This window comes from Cyclopterus lumpus, chromosome 11, assembly GCF_009769545.1.
Source record: "Cyclopterus lumpus isolate fCycLum1 chromosome 11, fCycLum1.pri, whole genome shotgun sequence".
Taxonomy (NCBI): domain Eukaryota; kingdom Metazoa; phylum Chordata; class Actinopteri; order Perciformes; family Cyclopteridae; genus Cyclopterus; species Cyclopterus lumpus.
In genome coordinates this window covers 8,201,892-8,226,360 of record NC_046976.1, presented here as the reverse complement: position 1 = coordinate 8,226,360, position 24,469 = coordinate 8,201,892, and the positions used below count along the sequence as shown (strand labels likewise).

The window sequence follows — 24,469 nt, the reverse complement described above, 5'->3', positions numbered from 1 at the left end:
AATTCATTTTTAACAGCTTTTAATGGGCTGCGTATGACAGATATTCAATGAAAAAGTTTGTCATGGATGTAATTTTGAAGAAAATCTATTCCCTGGACTAAATTGCATTTAAAGTGCATTTGCCCCCTCCCAACTTCCTCCAGCCAGTCAGGAGGAACACCGAGTGCGTAGCTAAAAAGTGACTCAGTGTTCTACTAAACCACCATGAACACAGTGAGGAATGTGAATGAATCTGAATCACAAGAAATGAATCACCCTTCAACAAACCACCTTGGTTTTTCTGTTGGCAAGTCCCCCACTGACACGATGCACAGCATCAGGGTTTCCTGGCTAGGGAACTGTTTAGATGCCTCTTGTGTGGGCCAACAAGCACAACCAATCGAGCATCGATAACAAGGACTTGGACTCCTGTTTGTGGCGACTCTTGGTGGGCCCATAATGGGCAGCTGCTTTGTATTTAGCATTATAGGGAAGATACAAACTAGAAGCAGCAAAAATATACAAATAAAAACATGTTTAGTAGAATAATACAACTCTGTAGATAATCTAGTTACCTGACTGTTGTATTAATCGATTCAGCTAGAAAGTAGACTTTTAAAGACAATGACAGAAAGACAATTCTCAATTATTTGAGTTTACTTATTTATTATTTGCGAATGATTTGACTTGGCATATGTGTGAGAGGTAGGAGTTGATTTGGACCATTATTGGGCAAATAAGTCAAGTGTGTAACTTTGACTCAAAATAGGGTTTGAACAGTCTTTCAACTTATTTCACTCGCATGTGTGTGTGTGTGTGTGTGTGTGTGTACACATGACATCTATTGCTTCTGTCCATCCGGAGAGAGGGATCCTCCTCTGTTGCTCTCCTGAAGGTTTCTTCCCTTTTCTCCCCGTGAAAGGTTATTTTTAGGGAGTTTTTCCTGATCCGATGTGAGGTACGTATATATATATATATATATATATATATATATATATATATATATATATATATATATATATATATATATATATATATATATATACATATCTTTCTTTCTTTCTCTCTGTATATATTATATTTCTTTGTGTATCTATTGACCTCTATGAATTACTGAAGAAAATAAACCTAAACGAGGGGCTTTAAACAACATCTTGATCAAATCACACTAATCTCGGTATTGTCGAAATTTGTAATAATTATTGTGTGACTAAAGTGCACCATGTACCTAGTGGACTTAAATGTCTCCAGATGCTGAACAAAGACACAGTGGCATGAATGAAGTTTGTACTGATCCAATCCAGCTTTAGCCCGAACACTTACAACAGCAACCTAACATACATCAAATTGTGAAAAGCGGACATGTAATATCAAAGCTTAGGATATTTTTGAACAGCGAGCTGGCATCCCAAAAGTATGAGAAGTCGCTGCATAATTCTGCCCTTGGTGGGAATTATTTGGAAAAAATGCAGACATCATTTTTAAATATCTGTTGAGGAAAACTAATCAATAAGAGAATATTGTGTCAAAGAAAGGTCTGTTGTATTTTACTCATAACAATGGACAGAGCAAAGCAAGGATCCCTCAGTGAAGATACACAATGTAATGTAATACTATACCAATGTCTGTGTCTGGTATGACAACCTCTCTAAAAGGCCTCTGTTTGCAGCAGTGGGTTAGGCTTTATATGGAATCACACATATAACTTGTTAATATCATGAAATATGCACCTTCACATTTGGTTTGCTTCTTCGTGTGGATTAAGGACTTTTAAATCGGTGACAGGTCCCGAGAAACAATCAGAGCATGGTTTATGAATAAGCTTTACACATTTGTTTAGAAAGTGTAATAAAAGGCCTGCTTTTTATTTTGAAGCCCAAACATCTGTAACAAATACAAATACTACAATTATACTGTATGTATGTAATGCACTTTCTCAGCCATCACAACAAAGGTGTGTGTTCATAGGCTCATGCTGGTGTTAGCTTCACAAGAGTCAGAACCTCAGTGAGAGTGTTTGGGTGTAAAAGTTGAAAGGAAGATTGATTAGTTTGTTTCAGCCGGTAACTTTTCTCCCCCCCAAACACCCCGGTCCTTTGTTGGGAGAAACCTATAATTAAATCCTGAATTTTGCTTTTCTAAAACTTGGGCTTTAAGGTTTGGTTGATGTTGGTGGCGGTGTAAAACTTTCTGGCTTTATTTCAGTTTTATTTGATTTGAGCTCCAAGATTTTGTTATGTGCGTGAGTGGATTGTTAACTCCCCTCCACACTGTCTCATTCTCCCTCTAGCTTTGTCCCCCTGTCTCCCTCTTCTCTCCACTTTCTCACGTTTCCCTTCAATAGCTTCTTTTTCTTTTTCACTTTCCTTTCCGGCCGTATCTTCATCCCTTTTCTCCTCATCTTCTCCTTTTTCTCTGCCTGAAATGGAGCAAACTTTTAAATCTTGCATTGATTCTGAGCAGAAACTCACTAAGATGGCGCCGTCAGACTGTAATTGTGTGTGTGTGTGTGTGTGTGTGTTTGTGTGACCTTTTTTGTGAGCATATATCAAGAAGCAATCCAGATCTGCAATCTGGATCAATACTTGCATACACAATACTTGAACAAATATTTCACTCATCAGTTCTTGCTCAGTCTGTCTTCAGCCACAACTTTCTCACACTACCACTCTTCTCTCTCGCTCTCTCTCTCTCTTTCCCACCCTAACTTATAGCCAGCAAATTATAGAGATTGCTATGTCACCGAAAACCCAGTGAACATGTGTATTCATGTTCTTTGTAGGCAGCAAATTGGCTGTGGAGCCTTGTCGGACCCCTCAGGCTCTTAAAGGTCTGTGCAACCGAGCAAGTCTTTCTTAGCAGGTACAGTATACACAGTACACAGACATTTGCATGTGCAAGCAAAAAAACAAAAACATTTTACTGTTTAGCATCATTTAAAAACAAAAAAAGTGGAAAAAGACAGGTTGATCCCCTTTGGAGAAATCTGCTCCACGAAGGAAAGTCAGTCAAAATACTAAAAGTATTCTGAAATAGAGCATAAGGACAGATTCTACGGCTCAAAGTCTGTTTACCAGTCATGGCGAGTACTACTGCATATGTAAAGTTGTATAAAGCCGTTTTGTGGCTCCAGAGGAATCTAATTGCATCAGTTGGGGAAAACTGAAAAGTAAAAATGTTAAATCTTTGCTTGAGGCGAGCGGCTCGAGGCTATATTTGCCATAACTAATAAAACACACCTTAATCTCTGACTTAAATGTAGCTGGGCAAGTAGCATTGTGCGTAATTTGGTTTGGAAAAGGAATAATATGAGAATAAAAGATCCTCTTTTTTTTCCTTCTTCTAAACTGTCATTCTGAGAAATCTGTGACTATCAATGAAGTCCTAGTTGCTTCCAGTTGTAGCTGTCTAAATAGGATCTACGAGTAGCTTAGATATATGATTTCTTAAATGGCTTGTTGCTGAAAATGAGTGCACTCAGTCAACGGGTACGTGGGTAATTGGGTATAAAAAAAAGTGAATTACAGGCGTTAGCTTTGTATAGTCAGTCAGCCAGTAACAAGAACATTTAGTCATGGAATATGACACGTCATCAAGTTTCACATTCAGTCACTTGTTTTAGAAAAGGTGGCAAACTCGATGTTTGTTTTTGAGTCTTCCCAAAATAATATGTAATACCCTTTCATGTCTAAGAGTCAACCCAGTGAAAAGAACACTATTATGTGGAATCATACATACAGTAATATCTTATAACAAATATTAGTATTAAATCAGTGTTCTCTAATCTCCCTCTCTTACCTGTAGTGTCTAAAAATCTCTTCTTCCACTTCCGTGATGAAGTGACACTTTGTACAAGAGTACTCCCTCTCTCCTCCTCTCCCCCCTTCCTTGTCTCCCCCAACCTCTTCCTCAGCCTTGACATGTGGCGGTGCCCCCTTTAGGTTGATCAGGGTGTGGCAGCCTTCGTAGTGCTGGAGCAACACGTCGATGTCGGTGGTGGCGAACGCACACTGGTCACACAAGTGGGTGACGCCTGGGATCAGAAAAGGAGAACGGGACGAATCAGGAGCGAGAAACAAAAGGATCACGTTGAATCTATTGACATCAAAAGAATGTGAATACCTTGTGTGACAACAGGATGGGCAGGGTTAGAGGCGAGAAAAGTTGAACCCGAAATCACACCTGGGTCACCTCTAAGATTAGGAGGGGTCATGCTGGGTGAGGTGGCGGTGGCAGGTTTCGATCCGGCGGTGTCCTGCTGCTGCTTGGTGGACGAAGGGAACTTGGAACAGCATTTCGGGCAGCTGGGCTTCCGACACGCAAAGGGGTGAGACACCTGTGTGGAGGAATCAGACAGAGATCAGGGAGGAGTAGCATGGGTCTGTGCATGCATTACTCATCACAGTGCACACAAGGTGAATCTAGACGTCAAGAATGTGTTTTCTTCTGTTGTGATGCGACCGTCTTTGTCTGTGCAGGTGACATCGGTATGAATGTGGATCATTAACTGAACGATGCCAAGCCCAAGGTTGGCTGTCAACCATCCTTTCTTTTTTTAGCATTTTTAATAGCTGCAACGGCACCATTTGGCAGCTGGCACAAAAGGAGGGTGGGGGTGTGTGTGGGCGGTTTGGGGGAAGCGAGGGAATTTTAACTAGGCTGGAAAATTGGAACAATTAACTTTACACTTGTTCACATATTACATTTTTATTTATTTGTGCTTGCAAAACAGCACAATTCTCCTTCTAATTGCCAAGCAAACACCAATACACGAAGCAAATAAACATTTGAATATTTTATTAATCTCACCTCCCCCAGGTGCTTTAGCGGCTGACAGAGGCCCTGCGGACAATACATGCAGTGCTGAATGCAGCATCTGTGGATGGAGTGGTTGTGCTGGTAGTGCAGCAGTAAAGGTGCTACCACGATCACGTCTGCACTGTGGGCCATTGAGTATCGGAAATCACACAACTGACAGTTATAACTGGTCACGACTGCTTCTGAATCACTGGTGTTGAGGTCTCCTAGGGGCAGAAAACAAAGAGCAAAGGTCTGTTAAATAAAACAGTTATGGTATGGCAGTATGAAGCACCAGAAGTGATAACAAAGCAGTGGTCGAGCAGTGTTGAAGTATTTGTACCAGTCGATAAGTAAAAGTCAGCAGTGTCAGAGTCTGTAGGAAGAGCATCACAGTACTAGAGGAAGTAAAAACTATTAGACTGCTATTTAAAGTTGCTACTCTTGATCCACTAAAAAGCATGTACAGAAATGCACAACCACATGTGACCATACTGTCTCCCACTTCATTACCTTGGCTGGTGCCGGATGGGTTGGATGATAGATCTTTGCGGCTTTTGGACGACGTGTGGCCTCTCTCTCCACCCTCTCGTCTCCCTCCTCTCTCCCTCTCTCTGTCCATCCCCCCGGGAGTAGAGTTGCCGGGGCTCATCGTACCCCCCGTGGTCATTCTATGTCTTTGTTCATAGTGCTCTAAAAGCTTTGCCGAGCCCCCTGACCACTCACAGCTCCAGCTGCAGAATTTACACCAATAATACGTCTGCACAGCATCTCGACCGGGCTCCCCCGCCCAGCCTGACGGGTCCGGAGACGCCCTGACTGGGATGGCGTACCCGACCAAAGAGTCGTCTTCCGCTCTCACCGAGACTCTCTCCGCCCCGTCTAAGATTTGACTCCCCCCCTTCCCCTGGTTGTCGTGCATTGCCAGGTTATTGGTGGCCAGCAGGGGTGTGGTTGAGGGACTTTTTACTTTATTTGGATGCGAGGTCATGAAGTGTTGTTCGAGTTCTAAGGAATTGCTGCCCATGTAGGTGAAGTTGCAGAATTTGCAGCGAAAGTACTTGGTATTGCCCTGGCAATCGGAGGTCTTCCGGCCAATCCCAATTAGCGTGCCACCCAGCGTCACCTGTTGACGAGCAGAAAGAGAGGATTCTGTGACAACAGATTTAAAAATAGATCTCTGAATATCATACATTTACATATCATAACTACGATTCAAATGTGAAAGATCGTTCGTGAATTAAAGGAAACGCGACTCGGCAACAGCACGATCACCACCAAGGAATACGTTCATTATGGAATCCATTGTTTACATTAGAGAAAAGAGCAGTATAAATAATTCATGAGGTGGATGCGCGAGGACACACCGACCATTGAAAATAAAAGATTTTGTAGTATAGTACGACATTTACAAAAGTTGTTAGTTCAGAGGTCAGGGACTGTTGAATTGTAATAATCAGTATGCTTCTTCTTTGTCTCATATCACTGGAAGTATTCGTTGTTAAGTAAATGTAATTGACAAATTATCTCATTCTATTGTTTATGTTTTGAGTCAGGGGGAGGCAAAACAAGGAATGTAGTAACAGAGTTGCGTTCTCATTTTTTTTTATTGTGCACTACCGTGAGCAGCTCAGTTATGAAATGAAAATCTCATTAAATTGTCATGTTTTATTTCTATGCAGCAGATATTACATTTATGCTTCAGTTTACGACAAACATCATCCACAATTTTGTATATTTAACTAACTATTAAAGGTTGCTCAAAATCGAATTAGCTGACCAATAACATCTATCAGGCTCTACTGTGGTATGCAATTGGGCCTTATGTATTATGGATTACCGAGTGAGCAACCTGACACTCGTCTGCTTTTCATTAGCTTAGCTCCTCGTCTGCCGGAGATCATCGTGTGCTGCTTGTTATATTGGTGAGCAGGCGACCTGGAGAGTCTTACACTGACATACATTAGACTTACAGCACAATATGGATTTGTCTCCTTATGGATCTGTGGTTTGGGGCGGACTGCTGGCAGCCTTGTAATGGGAGGTTTGGCAAGAACGAAATGCAACTGGTAAGCTGCATTTTTAGTGAGCAAAGAAATATGGTTTCATAATTTTTGTTATATAACTAATTTCAATCGTGAATATCAAATTATTGTACGTATTTTGTTGTGTTTTTAACTCTTGAACATGGTTGTAAACTCCCAAGAAATCTTCTATTAATTAATTCTTCCATCCAGGTGAGTACTTCTGTACTTTTGGGAGAATAACAGTGACAATTGCTTTGTTTTCCTTGTTTTAAAATTAAATCTCGGTCAATAAACCACTTACGGCTAATGATAATACCTAACGGCTATTGCCTGAGCAAAACATTTATACGTGCTACAAAAAGAGTGCAAAAAGTATTATAAAAATGTGAGATGGTACATTTCAACTTTGTGGAAGAGAATGACTTCAGAAAGCTAAATGAGAGCTATTACTGTGTGTGATCTCGCAAAAGCAATCATCCAATCATCACGTCTCACAGACCCTGTCTGGGCAATTAGAGAAGAGCCAAACATCAAGTCATTACGGCAAGCAGAATAGGCAGAAAGACACAAAGAGGGACATGAAAGGGAGAGGGAAATAGAGAGAGAGGAGAGGCCGAGGACAAGTGGGACAAGTTGAGGGGAAAGTGTGAAAGTTGAGGAAGAGAGGTGGAGAAGAACGAGGCCAAAGATGGATGAAAAGCAAATTGAGGAGAGAATTTTAAAAAAAAAGAAGGAAAATGGAGTAAAAAAAGAGTGAGGAAAGAAAAAAAGCAGAGCTGAGTTGAAGGTGAAGAAAAGACGAAGATAAATGATGAGAGAGACAACTGGAGAACCCAGCTAGACAAAGAAGGTTAAATGTGTCTGACAGCTGTTTCATTACCCTGCCTAAGAGTCGATTATAACTACTGGTTTCAAAGCCGTTCTCGCTGTCTCTTTCACTCCCTTCTCCCCTTTCCTCTTCCATCTCTCTTGCTCTTTCCTACTCTCCTCTGTCCCTCTCCTCCCAGAGTCTTTTTTCCCCGCAGTGTCATTGGTTGACAGGGCATTTCGCCTCAGCAAATGACAACATGGAATTTTCCAAACGTGGGCGGGAGAGAAAAATCGAGCAAGGACGGATGGAGAGAATAGAGACCCCTTTCATTCGTTTTTTTATTTTTTATACTTTCACTTTTTCTCCATAATGACGACTTAAACCCACTGGATTTTCTATTTCTGACTGTGCGTACGTGTGTGTGTGTGTGTGTGTGTGTGTGTGTGTGTCTGTCCATTACGTGACTTATGGCAATTACAAAGTCCTGGTTTAAGTGAAATGAAACTCCTTTACAATTCCTCATACGCACACATACACACAAATATATGAAAAATCCACACGTTTATTAGATCATCTTGTTTAAACACACCAGTCTTAAACATCGACCCCATTGTTACCAATAACTGTAGTAGTCCAAGTGCAGAAGAATTACAATTAATTAAATTAAACAACTGTAGGTTGGTACTGTAGGACCCCATGATATCCCGTGGCCCTCTGGGATGGCTGGATTAGTTCACACTACACGTCTTCAGCCCTGGTTTGCTAGACGCTTCCCCAGATGAGAGGCATTGCCGTTGGCTCGGCACTCGCTGTTAAAAGGCGCAGGCCGGGAGGATCGCTGATGCATCGCCTAGCAGGCTCAACATCTGACCTGTTGGGGAGCTCCAGCCAATCAGAGCGCAAGCCTCAGGAGACGGTTCGCCAATAAGTCATTCAAAAACTGAGCTTTGGCAGAAACGGCTACATTTGATCTTTTTTTACAAAAAGGATTAAATGATTTTTTTTTTATAACTGCATTGGATCACATTCTGTGATAATGCAATCAATCAATGTTGTGTTACATCAAATTCATTAATATTCATTCAATTGTGAATATATTACTCATGAAATGTTGAAATTTGAAACTTCTGCCGCATGATGAGACAATGTGCTTAAATCATGAAACACAGAACTCAGAAATAAATATGTATTCAAAAATGTATTCCTCAGTACTTACAGTCAATGTAGTTATTTGTATAATTACTTGTTATTTGGCATATTGACTATTGAGAGACAGGACTTTTAAAGGACGTGATAACAATACTAAAAACCATGAACCAGTCTGGGTTTAGACCTGATAATTAGCCTGTGATATATGGAACAAACATATTACAGCAGTCATAAAACTTAAAATGTCAACTCTCTAGGTAAAAGTATTCATTAAATTTGATGAGGTCAAAATTGCTTTTAGTAAGTCTACAATTTGTGGATTAATTTTCCTGGAGAGCACCTCAATGTCTCCTACTGACGTCTAATTTACAACTGATGGCCTGATGAAGGTCTGGCAGACACTTTCATTTAAAACGGCCCTTTCTGCTGCCTTACAAAAAAAACAGATGATAAATACTCAATCATTGAAGCATATATATTGCATATATTCCAATATATATAAATATAAATGCATTATTAAAAGTAGCTCTGAAGATTTGCACGAGTTTACATGAGGCAATAAATAATGTGTGTGCATGCTGAGAAATGCCAGTTTCAAGCAAATACAGATGACATATAAAGTCTGAGGCTTTATTATCTACTATAAGTAAACTGTGTACAACGTTAAGCAGAAACTCGGCAGGTCTACAGCTGTTGATTTCACTGATTAGTATCCCTTCAATAAAACTAAATCATTGAAGACCCAAATTGATTGTCTAATTTGTTGATTTCCAGACTGCAGGTGCAAATTCCGTCAGACATTTTAATGTGGCGTGATGGAATATAATTACAGTAACTGAGGTCAAAGTCAATCATTTTTCAGGATATGGATGACGCTTATCTCGAAGGAATAAATAATTGGACCAGAAGGTTTGCAAAATATCCTGCAAAGTAGCCCCCATCAGATACTAAACTTATATTTTTTGCCATTTGAGCAATATACATACACAATACAGAATATTGATTTATTAGGCATGATTTACAACACTATGCAGTGCACTTGTATGTGCATAGGCAATGCCTGAACGAGCTATATGAAGCAGACTGTGTGTCCTTGTGCATGCAGCCATTATTTCTGCATATTTTTCTGTGTCTATTAAATTCTATAACATGCCCCACAATGCCTCACTGTCCAAATCACACACACGTATGTTACTAATTACTTGCAGATTGTTTGACCCAATAAATTACTCAGTTAAGTTACGGGCCTAGATTTACAGATTTATGGCAACAAGTAATGCTTATGGTGAAAAGTGAACTCAATCAATGTTTCTTAGTGGTATTCATTACTTCAAGGTAGTTATTAAGCAAATATAAAGTTTAATACAACCTGCACTACTTTTTCATAAAATGCTGGAAATATTACTTCTATCCAGTTGGTGTAAGTGGTTAGTTAGTGTCTCATTTTGACAGAGTCCCCAAATATGAAAAATATGAAGAATATGATTGTCTGTGTATTAATAACTTTGTAATAATATCTCCTGAAAGAATGCCATATTTTCAGAATGTTCTCCAACAGAAAGGAACACCCTTTGTCTGTAATTATGGAAGCAGATGCAAAGATGGAAAACAGATATATTAGGACTTCTGCATTTCATCTGCAGATCTCTAATGAACTCCTTAAAACTGCTTAAAGTTTCAAAGCTCGTTGCCTGACCTATTAGATATATTTAAGGGCCCAATTCTCTGTAGCCCTGAGACCAGTGTGGTGACATCGAGGCGGCACATTATCTTTGGAACTTTTTAAGTCATTAAAAGGATTTCTTGAACCGTGAACTCCAATGACCACGTAGGTTGTGTTTGCAGCATAATGCTCACAGGAAGTAGTTTGCCAAATCTGAGAACATCAATAGACAAAACCGTATAAGGGGATAACGTTGTTCAAGTCGTGAACAGGATTGTGAAACTGAGGGTTACTCAGGGCCATCGGCTCCAATGACGCAGGCTTTTTATTGGACTGAGGAGGTGAAAACAAGACGCTACAAACCAAAGCTTTACACTTTACCTTCCTTCTAATGTATTCAATGTTGTCACACCAAAATAACCATTGTGTGGCTGTATTTGTGGCTACTATGTTCATTTGTGTGTGTTTTTTCTCGTTTTTTACTCGTAATTGTGGAGCATTATTACTGCTTCTTTGCGTGAACAGGTTTTGTGGCCCATTTCTTTTAAATATGCAATATTTCTTTTAAATATGCAATATGCCCATTTCTTTTAAATATGCAATATGCACGTCAATATGCACGTCTTGTAAATATGTTGCTAAAATGCACGACTGCATTTTTAACACAAAAGCGAGGCATCATCATGTATGTGTCTGTATTTCCTAAGTGCTTACCTGTACGTCATATGTGCCATTCATCATAACTGTCCTGTGCTGCTGAATGTGCATATCTGGTCTAGTCTTCCCCGACTCTTTGGCTTGGCTCCTCTGCCCCTGTCCTGCCTGTACATCTGGGGTGCACAAACACAAGAATAGGCTCAGAGCTTTACAAGCAGATAAACAAAGACTGCCAGAGGGACAACAATCTCAGGACATGTCCGACTTCTGGGAAGAAGGAGAACGTTGTTGTTGCAAGAAACAGGTGGACCCCAAGTGTACTGAACAACCTTGACACAATGCTGGAGTTGTAACGCTCTGGATCCATGTTATTTTCCATTCACATCTATTTTACACAACAAGCATCCCCACAAGTGGAACACGTTCAGCAGAGAGCAGGACTTACCTAGGGGTGTGTTTTGGGGAGCCATGTTGTGGAGGGCCAGGATGTGTGTGTCGAGGGCAGCATCCTGCCGTGTGCGGTTGTGTAGACCCAGGTGATACTTCCTAAAGTGCTTCACCAGGTCGGCGGGGTCATTGCCATAGTAACCATAGCCACACACGTTGCACTTGAAGTCCTGGAGTTTCGGAGAGGGGCTGGAAGAAAGCGGAGGGGTGTCCGTTGTCGACTCCTCCCCTCCTTCCTGTCTGGGGAGGAGGTGGGGAGCAGAGAGGAGAGGAGCAGTGAGGTGGTCTGCCCCCCCTCTGCCTCTTTCCCTCCTCTCTCCTTCCTCGACCCCCTTCTCCCCGTCCTCGGGCTCCGACTGGCTCTCGAGTCTGTCAGTCAACGCCGCTCCCCCTTGGTTGGCTCGCCCCCCTCTCCCTCTCCTCCCCCTTCTCTCCTCGTTGCTGTAGCGCTCGCCAACGGACGAGGGAGAGACAGATGAGGATACGCACTCGCTCTCTGCCTCCTCCTCTTCCTGCTCCTCATCTCCCCTGATCCGGTCGGAGGATTCTGGTTCAGAGGGTCGGTTTATGCGTTCGGCCTCTGCTCCCACTCTACCCTCCTCCTCTCCCTCCTCTTCTTCTTCTCCCGCAGGCCTCCTCCCCTCTTCTTCTTCCTCCTCCTCCTCACCTCCCACACTCCGGATAGGGGGATTCTTCTTCCTCACCATCTCTGAAAAAAAAAAAGATTTTTTGTTTTATTGTTGATATGTTTTTGTGCCAAGAGCATGTAGACTATATATTGTTTACGCATACAGAAAGAACTGGGAGTAGAAAATATAAAGCAGGTTTTCATAATCCCTTGAAATCAAGACACTAAGAGATACAAGGTGTCCCCCAAACACACACACACACACACACACACACACACAGACACACACACACTGACAATGATGTATGTGTACAGAATAGCTTTGATTCAATTTAAAAATGTCTTTGAACGCTGAAAATCTGTGACGATCCTCAACCGCAGACCTCGTCAAAGAAAAACAGCCCCAGCAAATCAGAAACATGTCAGCTGTGAGAGATCTTTCAGGGGTCTATGTTGTGATGTTTGTTGCATCCATAAGTGCAACTTTTTTCCTTTTTTTTTTTTTCTTCTCCCCCCTCTTAAACCAGGGAGTGAAACTTTTATCATTATGGAAAGCATCCATGGGAATCTTCAATGCAAGGGCCACATCAAAACCCAAACCATATAAGAGAGACTCAGAGGGAGGGGTGGTAGAGAGAGAGAGAGAGAGAGAGAGAGAGAGAGAGAGAGAGAGAGAGAGAAATGGGTGAGACAGAGAGAGCAGAGAGAGGGACGGGGAGAATGGCCAACAGACAACCACATCAAACCACACTGCCGTATCAGAAAGATGGATGAGGGAGGCGGCAGACTGCAATTCATCCCCTCCAGCACTGCAAATTTCACTTTCTTTCTTCTTTCTGCATGCCTTTCATTCATTTTCTGGGCCCCTAAAATCCTCCCTTTTCTCATCTCTCACCATCTATCTGTGTCACCTCCCGTCCCTCTTTTATTCCCTTCTATTCTTTATCTTCTGCTTTTCTTTATCATTTCAAATCCCCTTCATACCCTCCTCTCACCACCATTATAATCGATATTAACTTGCAAAAAAAGTAATTTGTTTTATTCTCTACTGCCCTCTTTCAGAGGCAATAATAATTGCTTTAATAACTTGAGTAATTCGATCATTAAAATGTTTCTTTCAGTTCCTTCCCGGTCTTACCCTCTCTCGCCCCCCTCCCCACACCACCCCTGCCTTATAATCACTATACAAAGCCATCAAATAACCAACCATGTGTTTTATGTTAAAACATAATGTTTCTTTTGTTTGAAAAGAGAACAATTGTGGTCACTCTGTTCACAACAGTCATGACTGAGGGATGTGTTTTCCGAGCATGTGTGTGTGCGTGTGTGTGTGTGTGTGTACGAGCGAGTTTATTTGTGGTCATTCAGTTCCTATTCAGTTGTAAACACAGTCAACCCATTGACCCGTATGCTATGTTTGTATGTGTGAGTGGTAGTAAACAGTCAAAGCCAAAAGATGCCCGATAGATACCAAGAGCTGATCACCTTTAGATCAATGCAATATGAGGGGTACAGACACCGTGTGTGTGTGTGTGTGTGTGTCTGAATGAGACTAATGCCTTTGTGATGATGTGTGTGGATTGGAAGCGAGATAGCGTGCGTGCGACCCTGTAACTGTTAGCGTGAGAGATAAACACTAGTCGTTATTTACTGATAGCAAACTGAAAACAGTAAAAGCTGGAGAGAATCAACACACACACACGCACTTCTAAAGAAAGACAAGTACAAGGGAATGTAGCAACAGATAATCACATGACCACAAACAAACACATGTAGATGAACATAAACAAATTAAAAACAGGGTTGTTTTTAAACAACCCTGTAATGAAATCTAGTGGATTAGGAAGACAACATAAAACACACAGGCACACACACACACACACACACACACACACACAGAGTTGAGAAATGACATAGAGAGGGCTGCTTTCTTTGTTGAATTAAATTTTCTCTCGATGGCCTTTCTAGTATTTTACCATTTATTCTCTCCCTCTTTCTCCACCATACAACTATTAAAATAAAGCAATTTATGTCTGAAAGGGCCCACGCCTAGACCAGCCCTGGCACTCACTATGTGTGTGTCAGTGAGTGCAGGGAGGAGAGGAAAATCTCATCTGATGTTCACCACACCCAGTCAAAATTCATCACACACACACACACACACACACACAGTGGAAAACTACAGATCGTTGTGGTAAAGCAATAAAGCTGAAATGCCGACCTACGGTAAGAAGCACTGACTGACCTAACTGTGTTTCCATCTGCCCCGAACGATTTCAGTGGGACTTCAAAAGTTGATCAAAGCGACGAGAAGAAAATTGTGTTGGATTTTGGAAACGGGAATTAGTAAAAGCGATATTGTCATGGGTCATTTATTTACACTGGCATTACATGCTAATTTGCATACTTCCGCTGCGCTGCGTGTACGAATCCAGCGTGTGGGAAAGAAGAAGAGGTGTGTGTTTACCATATGTGTCTGTGTGTGTGTGTGTGTGTGTGAGTGTGTGTGTGTGTGTGTGTCGCAGTACAGCCTTTGTCTGCTTCAGGCTGTATACACAGACTGGAACCATTACTATCAACTACAATTAGGTACAACCCACCACAACATACCACATAACAACTACTGCTACCAGCTACAATTAGCCCCTATACACCATAATGGCCCCGATGCCACAGAGAGGATGAATGTGACGGTTAATCATTTCCATCAACTACAATTAGCCCCAATGCAAATGAGGCTTGTGTCTGAAATTGCCAATAATCCGCCCCAGACATACGTTGAGGATGTAGTGAGAGGGGTGAGAGTCAGCTATCTGGATGAGGAAAGGGGAACCGTTTGAGCATTTGGATTGTGTCATGAATGAAAAGCTGTTTTTCTTCTGCTGCTTGGTTTTTAATCACAGTTGCACTGAAACTCATCCTGGTGACAAAGCTTTGACCACAAGGTATTTACTCGCATCAGCTGAACACATATTGTCATTATCACTTCATCGGTCATTCATAAAGAAAATGTTAGAAAATTGGCATCGGGGTTCTTCATTTCCCTGCAGGAAATGGTCAGGGATAATGTTGGGCTAGCTATTGTACAGGATCATCACATATCACCAAAAGACCAAGTAGAATATCACTAATGAATCTCAACATCCAGTCACTCCAAAACTAAATGCCAATTATGAAGTCACTGTAATTGACGGGTTTCATACATAATTGTAACACGATCACATATCACTGCTCTGCCCCACCCCATCCCGTGGGTCAGCTGTAATTGGCATCTCCATCGTTCATAAACAAAAGGATTAATGGGCAACACATGAAGATATTTTGCGAAAGCCAAGGCCTGACAGAGATCTCTGTCAGGCCTTTCTTTTTGCTTCTTAATCTGCCTCTTCATATTGTTGTATTAAGTCTTTGTCACTTTCTCTTTCTCCCATGCATTGTTGGTTTATGAAAAGATAGATGAACGGAGAAGAGAGGGCACATTGAGGAGGAGAATGTGGAAGGCAGAGAAAATGGAAAAAGAAAGTAAGGACTCCTCATGAAAACAAAAAGCAGAGCTGATAAACGGAAGGCGGAGAGGAGCTTGGAGAGGAGGAGACAGGAACGAGAATAAATGCTCTTCATTCAAAAAGAAAAAAGAGAGAGATTGTCTGGGGAAACGGATAGACAGCAAAGCGAGCAAAGAAAGGGAGTTCAGGAGGAGAGAAAGAAGGAAGGCAGCAAAGAGCAGGATGAGCTCCACATAATAATAAGCATCCCAAAAGGTGGATGACTATAAAGAACATCTACTTTAAAACTTCCCCCCAATCTCATAGGACGACTTCTTCTCGACCTTCAAAATGACTGCGATAAAAGTAATTTGGGGGTTGTAATTGGACCAAAACGTGAAAGAAGGCGTCCAGACTGGTTGCCCTTTAACTGACCAGCATAGCGGCTTGGTTCTGTAGCCCACACACGCACACACACAACACACACACACACACACCACACATCATAAAATAATTCTTTTGCAAATTCGTCGCGTTTTGAATTTAGAATTTGTTTTTTAAGGTGATGGAGAACTTGAAGAAAGGAAGTCTACGCGGTGCACGCTCTTTCTTATTCGCCGATTGCATTTTTATGGCATCATTTAGAAAGGATAATAATACGCACCTGTCCCTGTCGAATAATGTAATGAACTAAAAACTAACTACTTCCTCCTTACATTCCCTCTAAACAGGTTGGACGTGTGAGCAAAAGTTATTATTTCACATTCAACGTGTTTTAAAGTCGATATTTATACGACTTGTAAGATGAGCATTTAAAGAGTATTTTTAGGTACATGTATGCAACATTTACTAAATATTTTTCACTTTCCGATTTGCTGCAGTCTGCTCAATGGATGAGTTAATATATAAAGAAATGACTTATCAACCAGTCAAGTGATTATCTTAATTATGGCTGCAACCAAAAATGGATCGTCTACATTAGAGTCCAATTTGCTTCATTACAGTTGTCATGAAAGAGGTATATGATCAAATAGTGTCTCTTTTCACCAAATAAATACCACTGCTGCCAAGTTGCTGCAAGAAAGTTGAAGCGCATCACTTCCTTACCATAAAAAGGATTTCCCCTGGAGGTACCTGGCAGACACCAGCTGCTGCGGTTGTTGTTATTGCTGCAAATGTTAAAGCTTTCATGACTGTGTTGTATAACACAGCAGTCATTTATTTTTATGAAAGTGTCACAGATTACCATCTCTAGGAAGGCCACTGAAGCACAAAATGGCAGTCACGCTGAACAGACTTGTACCTTCAGGTTACGTGTCAGTAAATGAAAGCAGCTGAGGGAAATATTAATGAAAGCGCCCACGTGACTGTTTTAGTAGCACACAGACAAAACAGATCAGGCCGTGAAACCGAGCCTATTTGGAGCGATGGAATAATAATAGGAATCGGCCACAAGTGCTCGGTGAGGCTCAGTTCCACTCCCTATGGAGCATGGTGAAAACAATATGAAGGAGGGGGGGGGGGGGGGGGGAGTCGGCTAAAGGGAACATTTTTGGTTTTGGGGTAGTAACAGCTTGGAATTGATTTTGCAGAGGCAGGAGTCCTAATTGGAGCAAGATATTGGAGGGGTTCGAGACAGAAACAGAAGGAGGGAGAGAGGGGGGGGACAACGTAAAATCACTGCGAGACAGAGGTCTCCACCCTGCCATTTTAAGACTAAAAGCTTACAGTCTGCGCTGCTAGGCCCCTAAATCAATGCCAGAAGTCTTTTACACACACACACACACACCTACACACTCTTTATCTGCTGGGTAGCGGGGGCCCAATTCATTCCAGCCACGGATCAAGTCAAATCACACACACACACACACACACACGTATAGACTGTGTAGGTCTCATTTGTAATTCGGTAACAGCATGCAAAATATGTCATCTGAAATGTCAAACTTAATCAGAGGTTCACATTTCATGCTATGAGACTCCCTCGCCTTGCTCCTTCACTTGAGCTGCCTGTCTGCTTACCACTCTCTCTCTCACTCACACACACACACACACACACGCACACACTCTCTCGCTCACACACACACACACACACACACTAACCGATGTTGTAAACTCACCTCCCTCTCTCTCTGCTCCTCAACCCATCTTATCTGTCCATCTTTTCATGTAGCTCCATCTATTAATCTCTCGCTCCCATCCACTCCGATACATTTCCCTCCCTCCTTTCTCTCTCTCCATTTCTAACCTCCCCTTACTTCTGGGCTGTCCTCACATAAACTGCGATGTGTTTGTAGGTTTGTGTACGTGTGTTTGTGTGTGTGTGTTTGTGTGTTTGATAGCATGACGGCTTCAATCACCGTGTGATTGACAGACTTTTTTGGATTCAATAAACAGTGAAGAAATGTTTAAATAAATGGAACAAGCTAAGACTCTGAGACTTGTGTGTTTGCGTTTGTTTTCTGTTTGTGTGTGTGTGTGTGTGTGTGTATATATATATTAAGTATATATAGGTGTACATGTGGGTGTAAAAGCAAAGCATGCTACTTAAAATTAGACCCAATGAAGGGAAGAAGCTTCTACACTAGGAGCTTTTCTCCGGGGAAACAGAATATCTGAGCAGTGTTCAGTTACGAGAGTGATTTCAATTACTACCTTTGCATTTGATTGGACCATATTTGAAAGTGGGCGGGCTTAGAATGAGCTCCACACATACCCTTGTTGCCAAAACTTGCAGATTGATTGATGGCTGATGATGTTTTGATACTATCGGTTGAAATTGGATGATACCAGCTTACGTCTTACAAACGCACGTCGAGACAAGATAATTGGATTTTGATCAACAATATGAAGAAACTGTGTTTATCATTCTGATCAATATTGTTGCACTTGCTACTCATGAGACTAGTGTTTTCATTTGGAAAAAGTGAGTGAGGAAACTATGTATGTGCACAAACGCAAAGTGCTCACAACTGCCCCCCCCAAATACACTTTATTACAAGCCTGACCTGGAATAAATACATTGGATTACTACACCACACAGGGTCTGGGAAGCACTTTACTGTGAGTCTGTGTGATGCTCTGTAGGAGGGCTGTTTACCCCTCTGGGGAGTTCAAGGCAGAGCACTGGTTCACACTGGTTACACGCAGACGTGAACACAGAACTGGGGGCTGTCCAGTGGAACCATGGTCTTTTGGCTACAGGGCTCTTTGGGGGTATCTTCAAGTGCACCTCAAAAAAACTCCTGAGAATGGGGAGAGATTGTCTCACTTTGCCGCAGGACACTCTCTTCACTGGTCTACAAATGGAAACAGCTGAAAGGTCGGCTTTCAAGCTCAATTAACTCTTTAACTTTACAACACACACACACACACACACACAAAAGACAGTGAAAAAGAACGCGTTACAAGTGAGAGAAAACCCACTTTTCCAACTGTGACTTACTCAGCATGACAAACTAGCTGTTTTCATCTGGGCACATTTGAGAGCGCCACACGAAAACCCTGGGACCCACACTCTATAAAATTGTTTTTTAAAGTGTGGGCCCACAGGTGGGTCAGAGGGAGTTTAAAAACAGGTTGCCTCCGTTTGTTTGAAAGGAATACGTGGAACTTATTAGGCTGTCCAAGCTGTTTCTATCCACATTTCTGGAGGTTAGCAGGTTAAAACAAGGTACATTTGGTTAGATTGGCCTCCACAGTAGACTGCCTGTGTGTGTGTGAGACTATTACTGCCAAGAGGTTGCCGGTTCAGTTCCCAATGGGGCTATGAATGATGCTCAAATAAATCAGTATTACAACACACACACCCGTGCACACACACACAGAGATCCAAGCTGCTAGTTAAAACACACCTTGAATCTAAATTAAATAAACACACACACAATCACAGACATTCATGCACATAAATACAGACACTCGTGTAGGTGTGTGGTTATATGTGTGTGTGTGTGTGGTGTGTGTGTGTGTGTGTTGTGTGTGGTGTGTGTGTGCTCGAGCGCCGTGCGTGCGTTGTGCGCACGTGTGTATTTCAGGGTCTTAGCAATTTGTGATGTTTTAGTAAAACGGTGCAACAGAAGACACACACAGACGCAGACTATATATCTCTTCTGCTATTTCAATAATCTGTGACCTGAGAGTTTATAAGACTCAATAGTCTGGCCTCTGGAATGACTGTCTGGATTCTAACTTTACACACACACACACAGAGACACAGCTCCCCTGCTATGGTCCTTAGAGCGTACTTTGTCTGTGTGTGAATATGTCTGTGGAGCATACCATGTGTGTGTGGTCACGTCTAAGAAAGCTCCTTTTAAAATGTCTCTCTCTCTCTCTTTCTCTCCATCGCTGATGACATCACACTGAGGTAAGCAAATTGTGGTCAACAGTAAATGTGTGTGTGTGGGCATGTGTGTGAAATCACATTCATAACTTGAGTGATAAATCACTACTGTCAGTTTCACACACGTGGAGTATGGAAAACAAACACACACACACACACACACACACACACACACACACACACACACACTCACTGACTAGAAGGAGGGTGTTTAATTAATTACTGTTCAACTAGCTGCCAGTAGTCAGAAGTTGACAAAGAGAAAAGATCCGTGTGGCTTGCGCTCACACAGATGCACAGAAAGAGAAGACGCATGTAAACATACCAAGTCACATTATCACAAGTTTATTTTGACAGAAAAGTGCCTCACATAAACATGTAGTCACAAATCTTCAAACACGTTCACACACCTCCAATGAGGATTGGTCAACCTAACAACAATTACATCCAATTAAATTCTACACGATCATAATTAATGATGAAAAGTACGTTAAAAGATTAGTTCCACCATTTTCGTCGAATCATTTACATTATTTAAAAACAATCCAGCTTCATTAAATCCTCATTTAGTTTCTTCCTGCACATCAACTAAGCACCACATAAAACACGCACACCCCACACACACACACACCACACCAATCAGCAGTTTTAAAATCTGTTCCTGCTTCAGAACAAACCCAATAAACAATAAATGAAGGTGTTTTTCTGGTGAAATGTGTTGGAAATCTTTAAACCCAAAAGAAAGACACGCTGTGCTGGCATGATAAAGGTATTAAATCACAGCCTAAATACAGAAGGAAATACACTGACAATATACGGGAGATACACAATACAGACGCATCATATGCACACAATAGAATAACTTATCAAAAGCAGCGTCTGATAAATAACTGAAATAATCCTAGAAATATTGTATTAGAGAGCCTGTTTTGAAAAAGCCTTTTTAAAAAACGACAACAAACCGCGTATGAAAACAGGAGATAACTCTCAGAAAACAAAACCCCAGAATACTAAATTAAGAACTACCCACAATATCAACAACATAGCAAACGACTGCCAACAATTACTCTTTGTATGCTCAAATACCTATTCAACTAATGCACACGTCTAAAGGACACGGGACGCACTGGTGTATCTAAAACCCCTGAAACACCTGTTTTAAGAGGGCAGTCCAATATTTATGAAGAAGTTTCTGTGCCTGTGTTCAAAGACACAATGCCTGAGTCAGTGTGAAGATGTTGATCTCCTGTGGGATCACAAACAGTTTAAAACTGCTCCAGAGCTGCATCGTATGCTTGCGTTGAGGCTTTTTTCTGACTTTGATTAATGGATGTTCCGCTGTGGAAACGTTTTTTTTCAAGACATTTTGTTTTTTAGGATTTAATTATTTTGGACCACCGGCTGTTGCTCTGGCCTTTGTGTTGTGCATGCGTGGTGTGTCGCCATTATCAAAAACAGTTAAGCTTGTCGTAGATGGCCACAAATGTGGTTTTGCTGGAGCGGGCAACACTGGAGAATGCAGCCCACTATCTGCTCTTGAATTGTCCCAGTAGTAAACAACGCTTCTATGGGTCTGATTCGATGAGCATTAAAACAAGCGTGATTGGCTGTCACCTGGACGTCACTCACGATGTGTGAGAAGACATTTGCATAAAGTTACGCCTTTCTCAACTTTCCCCTGAAGTGCTGCAGAGCACCTTTTTAAATCTCCGGGAGGTCAGCGGGTGACCACGGGGTTGCAACAACAGGTCCCCATATACCCCATTCACAATGAGTCCTACACCCATTTACAAGGAGTCCAAACGTGCGAGAGGAGAGAAAGGCCCGAGGACTGAGCACAAAGGAAAAGATGAGAGAGTGAGACGTGGCGGCGTAGACATGGACAGACTTTTCACACATGATGGAAGAAAGAGAGCAGCGCATGAAAAAAAAGACCATCACACCTGAACACACCCTCCTCCTCTTGCTGCTCTTCACTCTTTGATTCGCTCACCACTGTCATTTCTCCTGCTACTGTAAAAGTGTGGAAGGAGGTAGAGTGTGTGTGTGTGTGTGTGTGGTGAGACACGACAACTTCCTCTCAACTTCCTGTGATCAGAGCTTGGGGGTTGCTGGGGGACAACCAGGAAAATTACACCACACACACACACACACAATAAACTAATGCAATTCATTTTTAGTTAGTGAATGGTTATGCATATATATATATATATATATATATATATATATATATATATATATATATATATATATATATATATATATATATGTTCGGAGACTATTCAAGCAGCAATCACCTATTTGCAATGTAAAGAAACAGAGACTTGAGAAGAGTAGCTGAGATGTTTTACATCCACAGAGAATGTAGGCTTTTAAAAACAATTTGACAATTAAACAAGATTTTTAAAAAGGTCAAACGGTCTACCTGTTATTTTGTTATTTATAGTGGTTATTTGCATACAAACACACAATTAAAATGACTAGGAAATAAACAATTGGATGTTTATGTAAATATTTGCTTTTGATAAAACCATCATGATAACGCTATGATTTACTTTCACCCAACACTCACTTTTTACTGGGTGGAGCATGAACGCTTCTTAACGTCACTCAATGTCACCATCCATTAGCGTTAGCCCATAGCTAACATTCACTAGCTCTCCTCCTGCTAGTTTTAAAACAACAGATTTGTAGTTCACAATGCAGCATTATGAGGATCAGCGACTACAAACCATTAACGCTGATCTCTTGAGTGCATATTTTTTATCAAATATCGCCCTACAACGATTCAAAAATGTACTTTTTACTTGCCCGACCGAAAAACTGCTTGAGGCACTCCACTTGCCGAACACAATAGTTTACATGCAACGGCAAGCATTATAAAAACAAGTCCTGTGAAGTGCCTCTCCCTCTGTGTGTGTTCTTACACTTATTAGACAATAGTCAAAGAGCACAGACACACAAACAAAAAAGAGGAAGGAGGTGGCAGCACTGCCCAATATTTCACAATCAAATCTGAGATTCAATCACTTCAAAACGCATGTGTGTGTGTGTGTGTGTGTGTGTGTGTGTGTGTGTGTGTGTATGTGTGCGTCTAGGTACTTGAGCGTTACAGAGACGACCCAACTTCAGTGTATTCTTTTCTCATTTTCGTCACTTACTCGTGTTTTCACACAAACGTTTACATGGGGACAGATGTGCCCAGCCTGAGACACACACACACACACACACACACACACACACACACACACACACACACACACAAGCATGTGAAGGACACTGGACAGTTTAGAAAGCCTTCAGGCTCAGTCTGAGCTTTCATTTCCTCTATCCTGCATAACAACCAACATATACACGCACATTCACACACACACACACACACACACACACACACACACACAAACACAAACAGAGAGCGGATGGTTATGAGACTTTTGGCCTAGCCAGAGGGACGACAGAGGCACTGTAGACAACTAGCTCTAAGATAATTACTGCAAAAGACAATTCGGTACTAAAACCAGTTTCAACAAGACAGACTGAACAATATTATTTGGCCTTGGATTAAATTACCAAGAAATAATTACATCAGTAACAAAATAGATATATTTTACCGCACAATTATTGCTAAAACAATAATCAGATCAAAGGAATGATAATCATGGATTGTAGTTCACCAAAAGAATGGGGCGACACTGTCAGGTAAAGTCTGAAGCGTTTAAATTCTTCCAGGCTTTTGTTTTGATTTGAGCCCATCATCTTTCTCACAACAGCAGGTTTTTCACAAGGTGATTCCTCGAGAAATTCAAAGAGAAAATCTTCTCTTTCTCTAAGAGGCGATAAAAGTTATTTCCTAGTTAAAGCTTCTACTTTGTTGCCTGGTGGTGCAGTGATGGAGAAGGTTTGCCTGGGTACACACGCGCACACACACACACACACACACACACAACACAAACAACACACACACACACACACCTTTCCTGTGCTAGGGGAAGTTGCAGGTCGTTGCGACATCAGTGTTTGAGATAACAGCTCCTTAACAAACGTCTACACAACTAGGATTCAGTTGAAGACTTTATTTTAGTTTTTTTTTTTTAAATAACCAGAACTTTCTAAATGTGCAAAGAAGCTGGCAGCAAACACAGTAAGCCCATGTATGGGATTGTGTCGAGTTCAATGGTTTTAACAAAGAGTTACTTCTCTATGTTCGTACATCACAGTACTATCCACATGTTGTATTGTTGTACTGTTATAGTAGTTAGGATTCCACTTGCATGTGAAATGTAATGCAGTCATGAGGTTGTCTACTGAAAAAAGATAACGCAGAGAGATGTTGAATCAACACATCAAGCCAACGAAGATGTCTCCCAAAGATGCAGTGGCTCAGTTTCATCCACGAAGTCTCACATGTCTGACATTACCACTCAAGGTCCAGACGAGACATCTGATCACAATAGAAATATCCTCAATAATTGTAGGTCAGATTA

At 41.5% G+C, this 24,469-nt stretch overlaps 1 protein-coding gene across 9 annotated transcripts in view; it reads right to left on the bottom strand.

Moving 5' to 3' along the window:
- trps1 (trichorhinophalangeal syndrome I) overlaps positions 1-24,469 on the bottom strand; it is a 98,580-nt gene that overhangs the window by 41,334 nt on the left and 32,777 nt on the right. For 6 of the 9 annotated variants that reach the window (XM_034544688.1, XM_034544695.1, XM_034544689.1 and 3 more), the window contains 6 exons: positions 11,529-12,239; positions 11,141-11,256; positions 5,290-5,902; positions 4,789-5,003; positions 4,102-4,315; positions 3,778-4,012 (listed from right to left, as the gene is read on the bottom strand). In XM_034544688.1, coding sequence (XP_034400579.1) covers positions 3,778-4,012; positions 4,102-4,315; positions 4,789-5,003; positions 5,290-5,902; positions 11,141-11,256; positions 11,529-12,239 — 2,104 coding nt within the window. Of the gene's footprint in view, positions 1-3,777; positions 4,013-4,101; positions 4,316-4,788; positions 5,004-5,289; positions 5,903-11,140; positions 11,257-11,528; positions 12,240-16,750; positions 16,813-21,928; positions 22,026-22,801; positions 22,821-24,469 lie in introns of those variants that run through there. The other 3 variants (XM_034544692.1, XM_034544694.1, XM_034544691.1) reach the window with 3 other exon arrangements.